Source organism: Heterocephalus glaber, unplaced genomic scaffold (assembly GCF_053883595.1).
Source record: "Heterocephalus glaber isolate CG9 unplaced genomic scaffold, H.glaber_assembly_v1.0 deba00001523, whole genome shotgun sequence".
NCBI lineage: Eukaryota > Metazoa > Chordata > Mammalia > Rodentia > Bathyergidae > Heterocephalus > Heterocephalus glaber.
The window spans coordinates 33,897,064-33,916,970 of NW_028258327.1; the positions used below are offsets into that span (position 1 = coordinate 33,897,064).

At 37.3% G+C, this 19,907-nt stretch overlaps 1 protein-coding gene across 2 annotated transcripts in view; it reads left to right on the plus strand.

Moving 5' to 3' along the window:
* The window catches only part of Pacrg (parkin coregulated), a 349,369-nt gene that overhangs the window by 290,088 nt on the left and 39,374 nt on the right, over nucleotides 1–19,907 (plus strand). For both annotated transcript variants that reach the window (XM_087188174.1, XM_004869057.3), the window contains one exon: nucleotides 5,067–5,238. In XM_087188174.1, coding sequence (XP_087044300.1) covers nucleotides 5,067–5,238 — 172 coding nt within the window. The remainder of the gene's footprint in view (nucleotides 1–5,066; nucleotides 5,239–19,907) is intronic.

Below are 19,907 nucleotides of genomic sequence, written 5' to 3' on the forward strand. Positions count from 1 at the left end.
ATCCCAGTTCCAGCCTAGCCAGGGCAACTGAGTGACTTAGTGAGACCCTCCTCTCAAAATAAAAAAATGTAAAAGCCTGGGGATGTAGGTCAGTGCAAAGCCCCTGGGATTAATCCCCACTATGGGGGGCGGAGGTGGGGATAGAGAGACGAAGAGAGAGAGGGAGAGAAGAAGGAGGAGGAAGAGGAGGAGGAGGACAAGAGAGGAGAGAGGAGAGGAGAGGAGAGGAAAAGAGGAGACTAGAGTTTGCTGTCTGCAGGCACAGATTCAAGTTCATGTAAGGACACAATGAGAAGGCAGCGGTCCACAGCCAGGAAGAGAGGCCTCAACAGAACTCAGTGATGTTAACACATGATCTCAGATTTCAGCCTACAGAACTGAAAAAATAAGTATCTGTACTTTAAGCTACCCAGCCTATGGTATTTTGTTATGGCCATCTGAGCCAAGCTAACAAACAGAAGTGCATTCAGAGAAAGTCGCCATGGGGAGGTGAGTGAGACCTGGGGACAAAAGACAACAGTCTCCTGAGCTCCAGATGCTTGGGGGACAGTTTCAAATGAAGCCATCCAAAGCACAGACTGGCAAGGTCCTGGTGGGACTCTGGTCAGGAGCAATAGCTGGTCAAGGAGAAGGGAAATAGGAGGCAAAAGGAGAAACAATAGTCAGTTAAGAAGCTGTAGTAGCTAACCCAGGTAAGCCAAGTGAGACTAAGCTGGTGGTGAGCAGAATGGTGGAAATGTGTATGCTATAAAGGCTTATGTGGCGATAGAACCAATCAGATTGCTTATGGATTGAACATGGGGTTTGAAGCGAGGGGAATAATATGACACCCAGTATTGGAGGTGTGGCACCTGGAGGCCCAGGAAGGTAACTTTATGGGGTCATCTGTGCCAAGCTGGTGAGAACAGAAAAGGAAGAAGGGGCTTAGACAGAAAGACAGTCATTGGTCACTGATATCAAAGCAACCTCAGTGACATGGTAGAGAAGTATGCTGAAGAAGGAATTAGAGTGAGGAAATATAGCAGTGATTGTAGAAAATTCTTCTGAAAAACTTTATGGTGAAAATGGACCAGTAACTGGAAGGAACTTTTCAGAAAGAAAAATGAAAAATACAATGAAGTCAGTTATGTTATTAACACGCGCACGCACACACACACACACACATCCTATGGTAAATGTAATCCAAGAAGGCTTACCAAGCACTAGGCCAATGCATCAATTGAAAATAATATTATAAGCCTAAGAAAAAAATTCTGGAAGATACACAAGCAGAAAGAAATTCATATACAAAATCGATACGACAGCATCTGTAGTGTTTAAAGAAGTTTGTAACCAATCAATAACAAATGCTGGTGTGGCTGTGGTTAAAAGGAACTCTCCTGCATTATTGGTGGGAATACAAACTAGTACAATCATTATAGAAGTCAGTATGGAAATTTCTCAAAGAATTAAAATTAGAAATTCCATATGACCCAGCTATTCCCCTGCTAGGTATCATCCTCAAAGAGCTTAAGTCATTATATTACAGTGATACTTGCACACAAATGTTTATAGCAGCACAATTTTAATAGCTAAATCCTGGAAGCAGCTTAAATACCCATTAACAGATTAACAAAATATGGTATCAGTATATAATGGAATACTACTCAGCTATGAAGAATGACAAATTTGAGGAATTTGTAGGAAAATGGATGCTCTAGAAAACATAACGTTGAGTGAAATAAACCAGACATACATGTTTGAATACTATATGGTATCTCTCATTTGAGTGAGGCAAAGTACAAACAAAGAAAATGATAAAAGATAGATAGAAAGGGACAGATCTCATCCAGTAGGGAAATGGTCTAAGGGAACAAGGAGAGGGTAGGGGTCAGGGGAAGGGGAAATGAGAGGAATAAAGATATGCCTAGTAGAGGACGCTAATAACCCCAATCAATATAAACAGTATGAGCCATAACATGTGCTAATACAAACAGTATTACCAGGTAGGAAAAAGGTGATTGGGGAAATCAGAGGAGAAGGGAATTTTTTAAAGAAGCTATGTACATGTAAACATTCCCCAAGATGACTGTAAATTGCATGAATTAAAAATATGTACTAATAGAAAAAAATGAAATGAATAAAAGAAGTTTGTGACCTCAAAAAACATTGGCAAGTTGTCATCCAATTATTTATTGAAAGTAACAGACATAAAATGATGGCTGATATAAGTAATTGAAAAGCAAATCAGGAAAAATACTTGTGGGAAGTTCTGGTAGGAAGAAATTACTGTGATTAGTGAGCTAGGAGGATTAAAGACATGGGGATAAATTTTTCTTTCTCAATCTCTCACTCAATCTTACATTCAACATATATCTTTCAACTGCTCTTTTTTCTCTTCCTTTCTCTCGTGACTTTTCTTTCTTTTTCAAAACTTTTGAGAATAGGAATCATGTGGGCACTACATATTTGTTTTTAAATGTACATTATAAAATGGAAGGGGGAAAAAAAGTCCATCCATAAACTACATAGGAGAGACATTCAAAATATAATGTTAGAACAAGGAAGAAAGTAAAAGGATATAAAAACATGATAGGAAAATACCAATATTAGTATTTGACTAGACTAAGACAAGCTGCATCAGCAATGATAAACAATGTGGGGACATGAGGATAAGTGGTATAATTCACCAGGAGGTGATAGTAATGCTGACCCTCAATATGCACAAAAACAAAGGCTGAAAGGCAGTTCTATGTCAAGCAACCATCCTTGGGTTTGGGAGCTTGGGTTTGAATCTTAGCTCCCAGAACTCACTAGCTGCATGCCTTAGGCAAGTTATTGAACCATTCTGTGACTGACTTTCCATTTATTGTAAATTGGGATGCTAATAAGATGTGTTAGAGGTGTTGTGAGGATTAAATGCACTGGTGTAGTAATTACATTGTCTAGCATTATACATATTGGCAACTATTATTGTTGCTGTTGTTAGTATTGTTGCTCTAAACCATAAGATTAAGAAAATAGATGAGTTCCAAGAAACATTGGCATATCAATAATCTTATTAGGAGATGTTTAATTGGCTTCTCTCACTAAGATAGATATGTTTGAAAATAGTTGAGAAACTGTAAGACAGCCTCAATGAAATACCTAAACAGGCTTTCTTTAAAGTCATTGCAAAAAAATGTATATAATCTACATTAACAAAACTGCAACACAGAAAGGAAAAAGTAAATGAAAAACAACTGGCTACCATAAAATAAGGTGATAGAAGTTAACCAAGCATAGCCATAAATGTAAATAACCTAAATTAATGTATTAAAATAGTCTTAGATCATATTAAAGTACCAAATTTAATGCTTTGCTAATTATGAGATACATGTAAAAGCATGGCAACAGGCTGAAAGAATGAGAAAAATATGTTAAAAATGTTAAGTAAAAATTATAGTACAGATGACACTTTTATTATGAAGTTAGGTTACAAGGTAAAATTACAGGTAACATTGTACCATTAGTAGCTGAATGATGTAGCGATAAATTTTTCAAAGCATACAAAACAACGTTCTAAAACATTTTCAAATGCACAAAAATCCTTGAGAAAATTAAATATTAAGTAGATATGCCACAAGCCTTTACTGAATAAAATAAATTCTATAAATCTACAAGGAAGATAAGGTAAAACTGAGGTCTATATATCCCTACATTTGGGACCCATTTTCTGAGGTCCAGTTCCACAAGAGGATCTGATGTCAGCTCTTGCCTGCTTGCTCCCTTAGCTGTCTGGGTGCTCTCTTCTTGTCTATCCCATGCCTGGAAGTGCTTTGTAGAGGGGAGTTCACGAGCAAACTCTCAGCAGACCTCCAGCTCCAGGATTTGTAGGACATTTAATCCACCCCACTCACAAAAAACACTCAGGACTGTGCCAGGCAATTACCAAAGCCAGCATGTATGTGTCTAGAGACTCCAGAAGGCTCAGCAGGAGCAGGAAGATATAAAAGCTATCTGCCACGCTGACAGGGAGTTTCTCAAAGGTCTTGATGGGTTCCTCACTTAATTAGAATGTGATCTTTGGAAGGTGGGTATGTTCATAAGGACTTAGAAACCGGAAAATCAGCTCCTGTTCCTGGGAATGCCACATCCCTTGCTGTGTAGATGTACTATAGCTGCAATCTGAGTCGTTGGGCCTCTTTCCACCTATAATATCACCTCTGTCACCTTGCTGGTGTTAGGTCAGTCCAGGATACTCAAGATAGTGTAAGGCCTGGGCAAGAACAGATCACCTACCTGTGGATAATTCCCAACTCATGTCTGGTTCCTCAACTCCAGAAGTTACTACACCATCATTGCCTGATGGAGGTGCTTGATACTACTGAAAGGTCTGGACAAGAAGTCAGGGAACCTGAGGTCTCAGAGTCCATTCAGGTTCAGCCCACTCTTTGTCTTCTTCTTTCTTGATGGCACCAACATTCTATTTGTCATCCAAGCCCCAAGGAATCATGTTTGAGCCCCACTGCCTTCTTAGCTAGGTTTGAAAGAACCTGGGAAATCACATTAATACACTTTAGCATCCTTCACATCCATATACTTCACAAGAATACAGTAATGTCTTCCCTATTACATCTTTGTTAGAACTTTTGGTGCAGATCTATTTCAACTGGGTTTTTTTCCTTTTCATTTTATTCTTTTATGTGTCTTTTCAGCATATACATTATAGATTTTTTAAAAATCATTTTCAATGTCACTGTTGTGTCAAATGGGAAAAGCTTAACCAAAACAGAAACAAATTATTAATATGCTACCAATGCAGATTATATGTGAATAAGAGATTTGACTGTTAACATTTAAAGATCATCAATTTTAGCCTCTTTGAGACCAGATTAAAGACATGATGATGATGATATGCTCTGGGTGGATAGTATCACTGATCAGCTAAACCTTCTTCACTCAAATTCTCACTCACAAAATCTCACTCAAAGACTCCTTCCTCTGAGTTGGGGATAGAGCTTTGCCAATGTTGTTTGGGCTAGCTAGTTGGCCTGTGCTTTCCCATTGTTATTTTCACATGGCATTTCTTCTCTCTCTACTTCTAGGTAGAAATTGAGAAGCTGGATTACCATCATTATCTGCCTCTGTTTTTTGATGGGCTTTGTGAAATGACATTTCCCTATGAGTTTTTTGCTCGGCAAGGAATCCATGACATGCTGGAACACGGGGGGAACAAGATTCTACCTGTCATTCCACAGCTCATTATCCCGATAAAAAGTAAGTGAACAGGTGAAACAGCATCACTCAGTTTCTATGGTGCCGCTTTTTGACAACCTGCTAATTAAGCAATAAAACACAACAGACTGAGGTGATCCCCAGGTTTTGCAGGAATTTTATAAATTCACTTATGAGGCTAGACAACCCAAATCTCTGAAAATATATCCCATCCCTCATATTATGCCATGGCTTAGCTACATAAATAAATGAAATTGCATGAGGTTTGCACTAATTTAAATGGCTTCATGGTAATGAGACCATATTAACACTAACTTGTACATTCAGAGGTAAAGGATATATCCTTGAGTATGCATACTGCTGCAAAATCTCAAGTTCTTTCCAGATGGCATCACTAATTTTTAAATTATAATAGAAACACAAATATACTGAGTGCCTGTTAGGTAGTAGGATTCATAATTTTAAGGAAAAAGTCTGGAATGGAGAAAAGATTAATTTTTTTAAGAATCTAAAATTTTTGGGCCTGGGATTTAGCTCAATGGTTCCTCCGCCTGCCTCACAAGCGCAAGGACCCGAGTTCAATCCCCAGTACCCCCCAAAGAAAAGAATCCAAAATTTTTAATCTACAAAAGACTACTGCAGTGACTGTGGAGAAATATGGCTGCTGGCTTTATCTGTCTGTAACCTGAGATCATGCTTCCTTTCTGTGGCACCTTACTCAGGCCTGAAAGCCTCAGGCTGGTCTGGAAAGAGCCCCCTTCAACAGCATCTCACAGACTTTCCCATGAACCTCCTCAGCTCCAAGATAAGCCACTTAGTTGCTCTTGGTCTAGTATTCTTACCTTCTGCCCTCATCATTGACCCCTGGTGTCCACTGGTAAAGACTCAGATGACAGACTGTCCTCACCCCAATGGCCTGGCTGCTTGCCAGCACCACACCTGGGTGCGGTCTGCCCAGAACTGTGTGCTGCCCTGCCTGGTGACTACCATTCTACCACTTGCTTTAGCTGCTAGTTAAAAGCAGGGGTCAGCCAGGTATGGTGGTACACATCTGTAATCCCAGCACTCTGGGAGGCTGATGGAGGGGGGAATCACAACTTCTAGCTCAGTTGGGCAAATGAGTGACTTAGGTGAGACCCTTTCTCAATTTAAATAATAAAAGACTGGGGGTTCCCCCAAAAGAAAAACAGGGGTAAGTGCTTCTAAGCACTAGGGGGAGATAAAGTACCCCTTCTCCTCAGCTGGAACCATCCCAGGCATTTGCAGTCTTGGCCCAGTTGCCTTGGCTTCTCAGGGCTGGAGAAGGCCTTCTTCCCTCTCCAAGCTCTGCCTGTTTTCCTGCTCTATAACAAGCGGTTTCCTGCAGGGCTGAGAGAACGCCTCACCAGTAGACTTGGATTGGGGGAGGAAATAAACCTCATTGTCTCACCTGTGCTCTTGCCACATGGTTTGACCAAAATAAGGACAAAATAGTTTGCCATGGGATGCTTTCTGAGTCTGAATCGTCTAATCTTATTGGTGGTTGCTATCACTGGGTGGAATTAGCATCATTAGGATTCTAGGCTTTCAGCAGTGCTGTTCTCACTGCTCACCCTGAATCCACTCTTAAACTTGCTGTCATATCTATGAGATCTCCATAGAAATCATACCTCATCAGGGCACATTTCCACCAGGACCCAGTGAAAACAAACAGAAGGGTGGTGCTACCTGATGTGTAGTTAGTAAGGCAAGAGAAGCCACCCTCTGAAGGAGACCTTATCAACCAGCTGCCTCCCTTCCCCTCACACACCAGCTGTGTGAAGAGTGATCTTTAAAAGGCTGCGGGAATGACACTCAGGACTGATCCATATTAAATCCTTTCCCAAGTGTGATTTATTCTTTCAAGTGGGTCATGCTTTTTAAAGACATTAAATTCCAGGTGAAATGCTACATTTCTTTTATTTTTAATTGAATTTATTGGTACATTTTAGGTATACAATATAATGACATTCATCATTGGAAATTTGCACCTTTACATAATCTCTCTTGGTTCTTATTTTTTTCCCCTTCCCCTGCCCTCCCTTCAAATCCTCCATCCCTCCCTATTTACAAAGGCTTTGTTTCAATTTTTTCTTTTTCTCATATTAATTCCATTCCCTTCTTTCCTTTCCCCTACCCATGCCAATTCCCCTTCCGCTTTGCCCCTTTTCTTCCTATTTCACATTATCTATTATACCTTTTAGTCCTTATTTACACTTTCAGTTTCTCACATTAGAGAAACTATTTGGCATTTACACATGTGTGTCCTATTTATTTCACTTAAGAGTATCGCCTCAATGTGCATCCATTTAGCTATAAATGTCTCTAATTTCTCAGTTTTTATGGCTGAGTAGTAATCCATTTTATAAAAACACACACATTTTCTTGATCCAGTCTCCAGTTGATGGGCATTTGGGCTGTTTCCAAGTTTTAGCTATTACAAACTGCTGCTATAAACATGGCTGCACATTTATCACTGTGGTATGATTCTTTAAATTCTTTGGGGAAGATCCCCAGAAGTGGAATAGCAGGGTCAAATGGGACTTCCAGTCCTAGTTCTTTGAGGTATCTCTATACTGATTTCCACAGTGCTTGCACCAGTCTACATTCCCACCAGCAGTGGAGCAGGGTTCCTCTTTCCCCACAGCCCCGCCAGCATTTGTTATTGGTTGATTTCAGGATAGCAGCCATTCTTTCTGGAGTGAAGTGGAATCTCAGCGTTGTTTTCATTTGCATCTCTCGAATGACCAGTGATGTTGAACATTTTTTCATGTATTTATTTGCTATTTCTATACTTCTTTGTGTGAGAAATGTCTGTTCATTTCAGATGCCCATTTTTGGGTTGGGTCTTTAAATTTGGGAAGTCTGATTTTTTTAAATTCTTTATAGATTCTAGATAGTAGGCCTTTGTCTGAGGAAGAACAGGTGAAGATTTTTTTCCCACATTGTAAGTTGTCTCTTCACACTTTCAGTGGGTTCTCTTGCTGTGCAGAAGCTTTTTAGCAAGAAGAGATCCCACTTGTTGATTGTTTGTACTCTTTCACAGGCAGCTGAGGTTTGGTTCATAAAATCTTTTCCTACACCAGTGTCTTCAAGAGTTCTATCTAACCTCTGTTGCAGCCAGTTCAGCGTTTCTGTTTTAATATTTAGATCTTTAATCCATTTCGATTTTAATTTAGTGCATGGTGAGACATAAAGGTCTACTTTGAATCTTTGGTAAGTTGAAACCCAGTTTTTCTAGCACCATTTATTAAAGAGGCTATCTTTCCTCCAGTGGGGGTGTTTGGCTCCTTTGTCGAAGATGAGGTGGCTGAGTGTGTCTGGCGTTGTTTCTGCATCTTCTAATCTGTTCCATTGGTCTTCAGGTCTGTTTCTTTGCCAGTACCATGCTGTTTTTTTATCCCAGTAGTTTTGTAGCATAGTTTCAAGTTGGGGGTTGTAATACCCTCTGCCATGTCTCTGTTACCTAGAATTGCTTTTGCTATTCTGGGTCTCTTCTTGTTCCAAATGAATTTTTGGATTGTTTTCTCCTGGTCTGTCAAGTATGCTGCTGGGATTTCAATTGGGATTGCAATGCATCTATAGAGCAGTTTTGGAAGTATGGCCATTTTCACTATGTTGATCCTTCCTACCCAGCAGCAGGAGATGTCTTTCCATTTTCTGATATGCTCTTCAATCTCTCTTTTCAGAGTGCTATAGTTTTCAGAGAAGAGGTCTTCGATTTCTTTTGTTAAGTTGATTCCTAGGTATTTCAGTTTTTTGGATGCTATTGTGAAAGGAATTATTTGCCCTATTTCTCTCTCAGTGAGTCTGTCATTTGTGTAGAGAAAAGCTATTGATTTTTGTGTGTTGACCTTGTATCCATCTACTTTACTGAATTTGGTTATTAAGTCTAGAACACTTTTGGTGGAGTTCTTGGTGTCTTTTATATACAGTATCATGTCATCGGCAAATAATGACAATTTGACTTCTTCATTTCCTATCTTTATTCCTTTGATTTCTTTCTCTTGTCTAATTGCCATGGCTAATGTTTCCAGAACTATATTGAACAGGAATGGCGATAGTGGACATCCTTGTTTTGTTCCTGATTTTAGTGTGAAGGATTTCAGTTTTTGACCATTTAGTATGATATTGTCTGTTGGTTTTTCATAGATGGCTTCTATCAGATTGAGGTAGAGACCATCTATTCCAATTTTTTGTAGGGTTTTTATCATAAAAACCTAAAAAACCTTTTTATCATGTTGGATTTTGTCAAATGCTTTTTCTGCATCTATTGAGATGATCATATGGTTTTTGGCCTTGGCTCTATTGATATAGTGTATTACATTGATTGATTTGCATATGTTGAACCATCCCTGCATCCCTGGGATGAATCCCACTTGGTCAGGGTGTATGATCTTCTTGATGATCTTCTGCATTCTGTTTGCCAGTATCTTATTAAGGATTTTTGCATCTATGTTCATTAGTGAGATTGGCCTATAGTTTTCTTTTTTGGTTGGGTCTTTATCTGCTTTAAGGATCAAGGTGATGCTTGCTTCCAGGAAAGTATTTGTGAGTATTGCTTCCTTTTCAATTTCACTGAAGAGTTTAAACAGTAGTAGCAGTAGTGCCTCTCTAAATGTCTTGTAGATTTCGGCAGCAAAGCCAACAGGACCCAGGCTTTTCTTTGTTGATAAGTTTTTAATTACATTTTCAATTTCATTGATTGATATTGGGTTGCTTAGAATTTTTAGGTCTTCTTTGTTCAACTTTGGTAATTCATACGTGTCTAGGAATCTGTCCATTTCTTCTGTGTTTTCCACCTTATTGGCATATAGGTTCCCGAAGTAAGTATTGATGATTCTCTGGATTTCTGCTGGGTCTGTTGTAATTTCACCCTTTTCATTCCTAATTGCATGGATTTGGGCCTTTCCTTTCCTTTTCCTGATAAGGTTGGCTAAGGGTTTGTCAATTTTGTTGATTCTTTCGAAGAACCAACTCTTGGCTTCAATGGTTTTTTGTATTGTTCTCCTAGTCTCCATTGTATTGATTTCTGATCTGATCTTTATAATTTCCTCCCTTGTATGAGCTTTGAGCTTGTCCTGCTATTCTTTTTCTAGAAGCTTGAGGTTCAGCATCAGGTTGTTTAATTGGGCTCGTTCTGTTTTCCTAATATGAGCATTCACTGCTATGAATTTCCTTCATAAGACAGCTTTCATTGTGCCCATAGATTCTGATATGTTGTATTGTCATTGTTATGTAATTGTAGGAACTGTCTGATTTCTTCTTTAATTTCCTCTGTGACCCATTGGTTATTCAGAAGTGCGTTGTTCAATTTCCATGTGTTTATGTAATTCTTGAGGTTTCTTTTGCTACTGATCTCTAATTTGATCACACTGTGGTCTGATAATATACAGAGGATAATTTCAATTCCTTTGCACTTACTTAAATATGTTCTATGAGTGAGTATGTGGTCTATTTTGAAGAATGACACGTGTACAGCTGAAAAGAATGTGTATTCTGATTTTGGGGGTGGAACACTCTGTAAGCATCTGTCAAGTTCATTTTTTCAAGAGTTTGAATTCTAGTATTTCGTTGCTTGTTTTTTGTCTAGTTGATCTATCTGTGACAGTGGGGTATTGAGGTCTCCCACTACTATTGTATTAGTGCTTATTTGATTTTCCATGTCCATTAGTGTTTGTTTTATATAGTTGGGTGCACTAGTAGTTGCTCTCTATATATTTGTGATTGTCATCTCTTCTTCTTGGATTGTTCCCTTTACGAGGATGTAGTGTCCTTCTTTGTCTCTCTTAATCAGTGTTGGTTTGAAATCCACTTGGTCTGCAAAGATGATAGCTACTCCTGCTTTTTTTCGGGTTCCTGCCGCACGGAGTATTGTTTTCTGCCCTTTACTTTCAGTCTATGACTTTCTTTTTGAATTAAGTGTGTTTCTTGTATATGGCATATTGTTGGATCTTGCTTCTTGATCCATTCTGCCAGTCTATTTCTTTTGATTGGTGAGTTGAGACCATTAACATTGAAGGTTATAACTGATACATATTGACTTATCCTTGTCATGACTTTTTCTTTTTGTTGGATTCTCCCCCTTTGCATTTAATTTCTTGTTGTGCCTGATGGATTCATTTTGCTGGACTTCCTGGGATTGTGATCCTCTTTGTCCTTTCCTAGGATATTGTCTAAAATTTTTTGGTGTGCTGGTTTGGTATTCATGAAGTTTCTAAGATGCTCTTTGTCATGAAAGTATTGTATTTCACCATCAATTTTGAAAGATAGTTTTGTAGGGTACATCAATCTGGGTTGGAGGCTGTTTTCCTTTAGGGCTTGAAATACATCAGTCTAAGCTCTTCTTGCCTTGAGGGTTTGCACTGAGAAGTCTGCTGTGATTCTGATGGGCTTTCCTTTTTATGTGATTTGTTTCTTTTCTCTCACTGCTTGTAGAATGTTTTTCTTCTGTTGGGTTTCTGGAATCTTAACTATTATATGCCTATGTGTAGTCTTTTTTTGATCAAGGCTATTTGGAGTCCTATATGCCTCACTTATCTGTATGTCAAGTTCTTTTCCCCTGCTTGGCAAGTTTTCTGCCATTACTTCCGTGAACAGTTTTTTATGTCATTTGCATGCTCTTCTGTTTCTTCATTGACTGCTATCAATCTTATGTTATTCTTCTTGCATTGTGTAGTAGCTGCTGGATTGATTTCTCATGGTCCCTTACAATTTTAAAGCAATTTTTGTTTTCCTGGTCACTAATTACAATCTTATGTTCTATATCTGAAATTCTGTCCTCACAGTGGTTCATTGTGCTGCATAAACTTTCAATGGAGTTTTTAATCTCCTGGAAATGTTTGCATCTGTTTTATGGATTCCATTTGTTTCCTGTGTTGGGATTCCATCATGTTCCTGAGCTCCTCTCTAGATTTATTAATCATGTCTTGCACTATGGGCACAATCTCTGCTGTTATCTGAGAAATCATTTCTGATTTTATTTTTTCCAGATCCTCTTTTGTTGACAGTTCATGAAGTCCAGGTGGTTGAGTATCAGAGTGTTCCATCTTGTTTCCCTTTGGGATTGATGTAGGTGATCTGGAAGTCTGGTTTTGAGGCTTGTTTATGTGTCTTCCCATTTCAACAGGGGATTGGAAGGGTACTGCTGGTGTGCCTGTGCAGCTTACCTCCTCTGTGCTAGGAGCAGTGGTACGTCAGCCTGGAAGCATCCTCCTCTGTTCTGAGATGAAATGCTACATTTCCAAAGGATGATTTCCAAGTTCACCGATATACAAAAAAGGCCCAGAACCATCTCCATCAGAACTGTCTGTACTTTTTCTCCTTCACCTGTCAGAACAGCAACAATATCCAGAGGTCTGTCCTTTTCTTTAAAATAAACTCTTCATATAAGGATTGCTGTCTTCACAGGAGTCTCCTGCAAATCCCATGTCCTCTAATGAACACACTTAGGGCAGAAAAGGAAAAGCTAAGTAGCATTTTGATTATACTTTTCACAATTAAAAAAGATAGCAAAGTCAGAAAATTGCAAGGCAAGGTGAAGTTATTTTCAATTTTGTTTGATCTCTATTTGAAGATACATAGATGAATTAAGACTGAAGCGATGTGTTATAAGGACAAAATTTATGGTACACACATACTGGAGGTCACTTTCTTATGAATGAAACATTATTAACAACTCAGTAAACATGATGTGTCAGAGAAAATTAATTAGATATGAATTTGATAATTTAAGTTTCAAGTAGCTATGACAGTTTATTTTGGTGGATAGTATTACTTGGCTACATAGGCTTTCATTATTGTATAGCTATCCTAAGTGTAACCTGCCTCTCCTTTCTAAATCTATGTCATTAGAAATCAAACTTTTCTCAGGAAGAAATACTGGTTAACTGTGCAAGATCATGTATAGTTCTGGCATAGTGTGAAAAACAGTATGTGCATGAACTAAATCTTCCATGTGGAATTCTGGAATGAGGCTAATGGATCTAGAAGCAGGCTGATGTACAGAATAACATGGCATAATGTGGAAAAGCTGCATGTGTGTTTTTAAAACTATACTATTACTGTAATTTATATGTTATCCAGGGACAAAAATTAACCTCACCATCACCAACTAGCAGCTCTAATTAATATCTATGAAGGCAAACCAAAATAGATTAATCCCAAGAGCTAATCCCAAGATATCCCAAGAGCTGGGACTAGCTGCCCATCTACTCTCAGAATCAGGGATTGATTTCAACAAATCTTAAAGTTATAATCCTGGAATGAGAAAAGAACACATTCAGGATTAGAGGATTTCAAAAATGGAAAAGAGGTAATAATACAATTTTCTTTCTCCTATTGCTCATTCATTCAAGACTCCACGTTTTGCCAGGCATGGTAACACACACTTGTAGTCTCAACTACTCCAAAACTTAATGCAGGAGCATCACATGAGCCCCCAAATTCAAGACCAGCCTGGGCAACATAGCAAGACCTTCTCTCAAAACAAAAACAAAAATATTTAGTAATAACCAAAACTGATTATCTGATACCTATATGATACCTACGCTCCTTTTGTGTTGCTTTCTGGCATAACTACCATTACTCCCTTTTCCCAACTTCTGTGTTCTTAAGAATTCTGGGTCTGAAATTTCAGAATGTAATGGCATAATGTGCTACAAAGTTGCTGTGTAGCACTGAGCACTAATAGCAACAACAGAACATTGCAGGGAAAGATGAAAAAAAGAAGAGCCTCTATCTAACCAGGGATTGTGGGTTTACACTTGGTCCATCCAGTTAGGAAAAGACAAACCCATCTCTACCCTCTAAAAAGAACTGTCTAGACTCTGAATATTAAATTCAGAACAGGGTTCAAGTATTGGTCAAGAGAACAGTGAAGGAAAGCCCAACCTACAAACTGTGTCTGGCAACCTTTTCTCTCTAATAAAAGCAAGAATAATAGCACTGGCTGGGGGGAGATTGCTATACATAGGGAAAGGAATATTTTGCACACTCAGAGGAAAAGAGAACCTGAATGACATTTGGTGCAGGAACCAGTAGAAACTTATAGAATCTTGTTGATATCCTCAGATTTAAGAGAGGTAGCTACCATGAAATAAAAGCCAAAAGCCTTAAGTAGGGCCTGTACTCCAATGGAAAAAAAAGTACAACTTGAAATAGGATAAGGGAAACTGGAAAGGCCAGAGAAGTACTTAAGTCTCCACGAAAATGTGGAGATGATTCATCTTCATAGTATCAACTTATAAGTGTAGGCCCCCAATGTTAAGACTCTTGGAAAATAAATGAATACTAAAAAAGAAGAGAAACTGAGTGTGGTGGTGAATGCTGCCACAGCTCTTAGGAGGCCGAGGCAAAGGAACAGGGAAAGTGGGAGGAGTAGGGGAAAGAAAAGAAGGGAATGGAATTAATATGAGAAAATGAAAAAAATGGAAACAAAGTCTTCTTAAATAGGGAGGGGTGGAGGGGTTGAAGGGAGGGCAGGGGAATGGGGAAAAAAATAAGAACCAAGACAGAGTATGTAAAGGTACAAATTCACATTGATGAATGTCATTATATTGTATACCTAAAATGTACCAATAAAATTAATAATATTTTTTTAAAAAGAGGATCATTGCTACTTCAAGGCCAACGTGGACTACCTAGTGAGTTCAAGGCTAACCTGAACTACGTACAGAGATCCTGTTTCAAAAAACTTTAAAAAATAAAAATAGGTGAGAAAATAGAATAAAATGTAGGCTCTAGGCCACAGAGGCTAAAGATACATGTTCCCAAGGGAAGTGTCACACACAAGAAAGGAAACCAATGGGAGAAGTAGGGAAAGGCATTTCCTAGGAGAGAAGGGAGCTCTTACGCAGGTAGAAGAGGCTCACAGTATTCTAAAGAGACCCACACTGAGACACATTTTGCTCCCAAATTTAAATAACATAAAGAAAAATCCTTCAAACATTTGGACAGGGGAAAGTCACTACACACTAAGAAATAAAAATAATTGAAGCTGCTATGCATGGTGGTGCACACCTGTAATCCCAGCATTTGGGAAGCTGAGGCAGGAGGATTGCCGCAAGTTCGAGGCCAGGCTGGAATATACAATGAAACTCTGTCTCAAAAAGCCAAAAAAAAAAAAGCCTCCAAAAAACAAACAAACAAAAAAACATTGAGGCTAAGACTTTTTGCTTCCAAAAATTCCAGACAGTAGAGCACTGGTTAGAGGATTGGTGAGAACCATCTTGGACACTATTTCATCTCATTCATATTAGTAAAAGACTTACGGACTCAGGACTGTAGCACTCGTCTGCCCTTCATGCAGAAAGGTTACTGAGGATGCTATCCAACACTGAGAAAGTGAAGCAAAGTTCAGAACCTTAAAGTAAAGGAAGCATAGATTGAAAAACAGTAAGTTAACTCTAGGTTAAATTAACCTAAAAGTAAAGTCTAAACTGTTAATGCAAAAGAATTTCAAAACTCCATGAAATGTCAAATAATAATTTTGCAATAATGACTCTAAAATGCAGAGGAATTGTAGTCTAAGACTTAAAAATCAGTGGAGAAGATGAAAGTAATTAAACAGAGACTGTATATTAAAAGAAAAAAATTAAGTAGATAGCAAGGAAGTGTTAAGTACTAAAAGCACAAAAGATGAATGTAAAATCAACTATATCAGCTACAACTCACTTTCAAATTGGATCGTTAAAAAACAAAATGTAAACCAAATATAAACAAATCATCGCTTAAGCATTTACAAAATAAAAGATATGTTGGAAACAAAATTTTTAAACCTAGCAGTAGTTATTTTAATTTCAGAAAAGTAAAACTGAATGTAAAGAAATTTCAAATATGTGAAGAGGATCAATTTATATTGATAAAAATATTCATAATAAAGCCATACTTGTCATGACCTTCTGTGTATTGCAAGTTAAGCCAGCACAGTTGAGAAATAATAAGCTTCTTATACTAATATATTTTTGTTTTTGGAGGAAGAGCAGATTTCTTGACTTAAAGGTAATGAGATACTCTTCTGATCTCTAGCACCTGACCTTTGGTTCTAAAATCTAGGACCTTTATCAATTGAAAGTGGACAACTAGCCCCATAAACCCCATGTTTCAGACTTTAGTGTGTACATGGAGTATCTTAAGAGCTGAGTAAGATACAGACTCTTCTCAGCAGGTGTGAACGGGCCTGAGTTGCCACATTTATTATAAGCCTCCACTTGGTGTCAAGGCTGTTGGGCTAAGGCAGCTCCAGCCAGGGCAAAGCTAAGGCTTGGACACTGCAGACTCTGCCACAAGAGCCTGAACAGGTCAGAAAAGTGCAGGGTGACTTGAAAGGAAACATGAATGATAATTTTCTATTTTATGTTCAGGAAAAGGAGAGGTGCTGCTTCATTTATGATGTGAATGATTAGAGAAATATAACGTAGGCCTTGAGAGTAACAGTGATTAAATAGATGGTGTATCATAAGAAGTGATGTACAAGAGAAAGAAACTCTGTCAGCAAGGAAGTAGTTTTTAAAAAAAGGCCAAAGTAAGATGTAAAAAGTAAAAGTACAAGGAGAGCACAAAAGGAAAATCAGATAATCTGTTGTGTCTACAAAGAAATAGGAGAAATAATTCACTAATCACAAGAAAAAAGTCTTGCTTTAGGATCTTCTCCAGGAGATTGGTCTTAGTAGTCACCTTATATTTACAAGAATTTAACTTTGCTTATAAACAGACCTTCTTTTCCCTCCTGCCTTTCAATATAGTTATTTTATAATTTTGGTTAAATCAAACGTCTTGTCATCCCATAAAAACTGCTCACTGCAAGTTGTGCATCTACAATGACTACATTTCTTATACTACATTTCTTGTACTTAGGCTTGTTTACCTTAGCATCAATTGTTGACTATCATTTTGCTTGCTTGAGTTTTATGCACTTAATGTTTTTTACAAGTACCTCAATCTATTAAAAGGACATTATTTTTGAAATGGCCAGAACATCAAAGACACCCACCAGTTTTGTTCTTCTAGAAATGATGTTCTTCCCCATCCATCCTTCTGCTCCTGACTGGACCACAGTCTCCATGTTCTACACTCCTGTTACTCCTCTTTGATGTTGAACTTTTTCTTTTTTTCCTCATCATTTTCATAGTGCATATCTCCCAGTAATTTCTTGAACATGTGTAAGATGTGTATCTTTTCGTCCTTGCATATGTGAAAAATTCTCCATCTAACTTGTCTATTAGTTTGGCTATGTTGAAAATCATCTTCATTTAGAATTTTGAGATCACAATCTCTGTTGCCTCCCAAGTTCTTATGTTGCTTTGAGAATCTTGATGCTATTTTAACTTACAGTCATTTTCTGAGGACCTGTTTTCCCAAATCTCTGAATGTTTTTTGAAAGTTTTTTTGGATCTTCTCTTTATCTCTGGTAACGTGAAATTTCATGTTGATATTTTTTGACACACTTGGGTTTTTTCTATTAATTTTCCTGGGAATTTTCAATTTAGACATATTCATGTTTCAGCTCTAGACACTTTTGTATTATTTCTGTAATGATTTGTCTTTGTTTTCTCCTGCTTCTCTGTATGCAGTTCCTGTTAATAATATGTTGTAGCTCATGGGTTGATTCTCTAATTTCTTTATCTTTTTGTTCATATTTTCCATTTGTCTCTTATTTCTACTTGCTTGGAAATTTCCTGGACTTTATCTTCCAAAATTTGTTTAATATTTTATTTTCATTATTATAACTTTCCTTTTATCCGACCACTCCTTTTAAATAGTATTTTGTTCCTTTATGGCTCTGTTTATTCTCTTATGTCTGTGAATATTTATTATAGCATTATAGGGCTTTTCTTTGGTTTTAGAGAGCATTTATAGGTTTTCTTGGATTTCTGCTTTTCACTCATTCATAAAAATAAAATTTTCTTTGGCTAGAATTTAAGAATTGCTTACCCTTTATATAGTTCAACAGGATAATATGCTGGTTAAGAGTACACACTGGAATCAGATGACCTGCTTAGAATCCTGGCTGCACCATTTAGTTGCCATATATAAAGTCCTGAGTTGAGTTACTTTGTTCCATGAATGTTATGGTTTATTTCTAGATGTCCCTCAAAGCCTCATGTACACAAAGGTAGGACTTTTGGGAGGTGATTGGAATATGAGTGTATGATACTCAGTAGTGTGTTACTTCACTGCAGAGTTTATGGCTAAATGTGATGTTGGGAGATGAAGCCTGGTTGGGAGGAAGTGGGTTACTAGGGGCATAGGCTGGAATGGTGTATCTTTCTTTCTTCTCTCTTGATCCATCTCTCCTGCCTACTTGCCATTATGTGAATTGTTTCTCCTCTGCTGTGCCCTTCTGCCACACCCTGGAGCCAGCCAACTAGAGACTGAAAGATCTATGAACTGTGAGCCAAAGTAAACTTCTTCTTTCTTAAGTTGTGGGTGTTGAGTATTTTGTCCCAGCAATGAAGGAAGTAACTAAGACAATGTAACACATCTTGCCTCATCTGTAAAATGGGTATAATAAAAACATTATGTTTTCTCTCCAATTTGTCAGCCAGTGGTTTCTATATTTTATATTGTACATTTTTGAGGTCTTATTTTTCTCAACTTTATTTAATCTTATGACTTATAAGATTCTATTTTTAGATTTATCTGGTTTTCCTTATTTTTTTTTTGTAACCTTTTGAGTTAAGTATGCATTAATGTTATTTTTGTTCTTCCTCATTTGGTAATCACAACATATAAAGCTATAATTTTGGTTCTTTATACAACTTTGGCTTTATTACATTCATTTTGATATGTATTCTTTTAACTATCACTATATTATAAATATTTTATATGTATAGTTTTAATTTATTATTTGATCCAGGTATTGCATTAAAATTTTTGAATATTTCAGGATTTAGTTTGGATTAAGTTGTATTTATTGCTGTATGAGGAGTGAATATGGCCTTCCCTCTAATTACAGTTATTTTTGGAATATACTAAGGTTTTCATTGGGCTTTAACCAATGCTCAATATCATCATCATTTCATGAAAGATGAAAAAAAAGTATATCCTCTGTATGAGCTATATTTTGATACATTTTAATATTATCAAATTTATTGATAATATTAAAATCCTTTACATGTTAATATTTTTATGATCAGTTAGGTTAAGGACTGAAATTATGTGAAAGTTTCCCACTATAGCAGCAACCAAACAATCCCAACTGATATCAGTCACAAAAGCTTTCAATGGGCTTATAATTTTCCACAACCATATCATAAATCCTTTCAACAACCCTCAAAAACAGGTACCATCAGCCACCTTCCGCAGATGACAAAAGTAAGGCATTTAAAATTTGAGATTTTTCCATGTCACACAGTTTGCAAATAGTACACTGAATTTCAACCACACTCAAGCTTCCTGACATGCTTCTGCTCTTTATCAAAGCTCAATGTTGCACCTACTGCTGCAAATCCCATTTTTCAACCAACCACATGCTAGACCATAAAACAAGACTCAAATATATTAAAGGATAGAAGTCAAACAAAACACTACATAATCAAAATGTAATTTATGCTGGAAATTAATTTTTAAAACAATAACTGAAATAGTCCTATATGCTTTGAAATTAAATAGCCTATATGCCAAGTAAAAAATAATAAAGTAAAAAGTATGTTAACCATACAATACATAGACATTACACATGAAAAATTTCA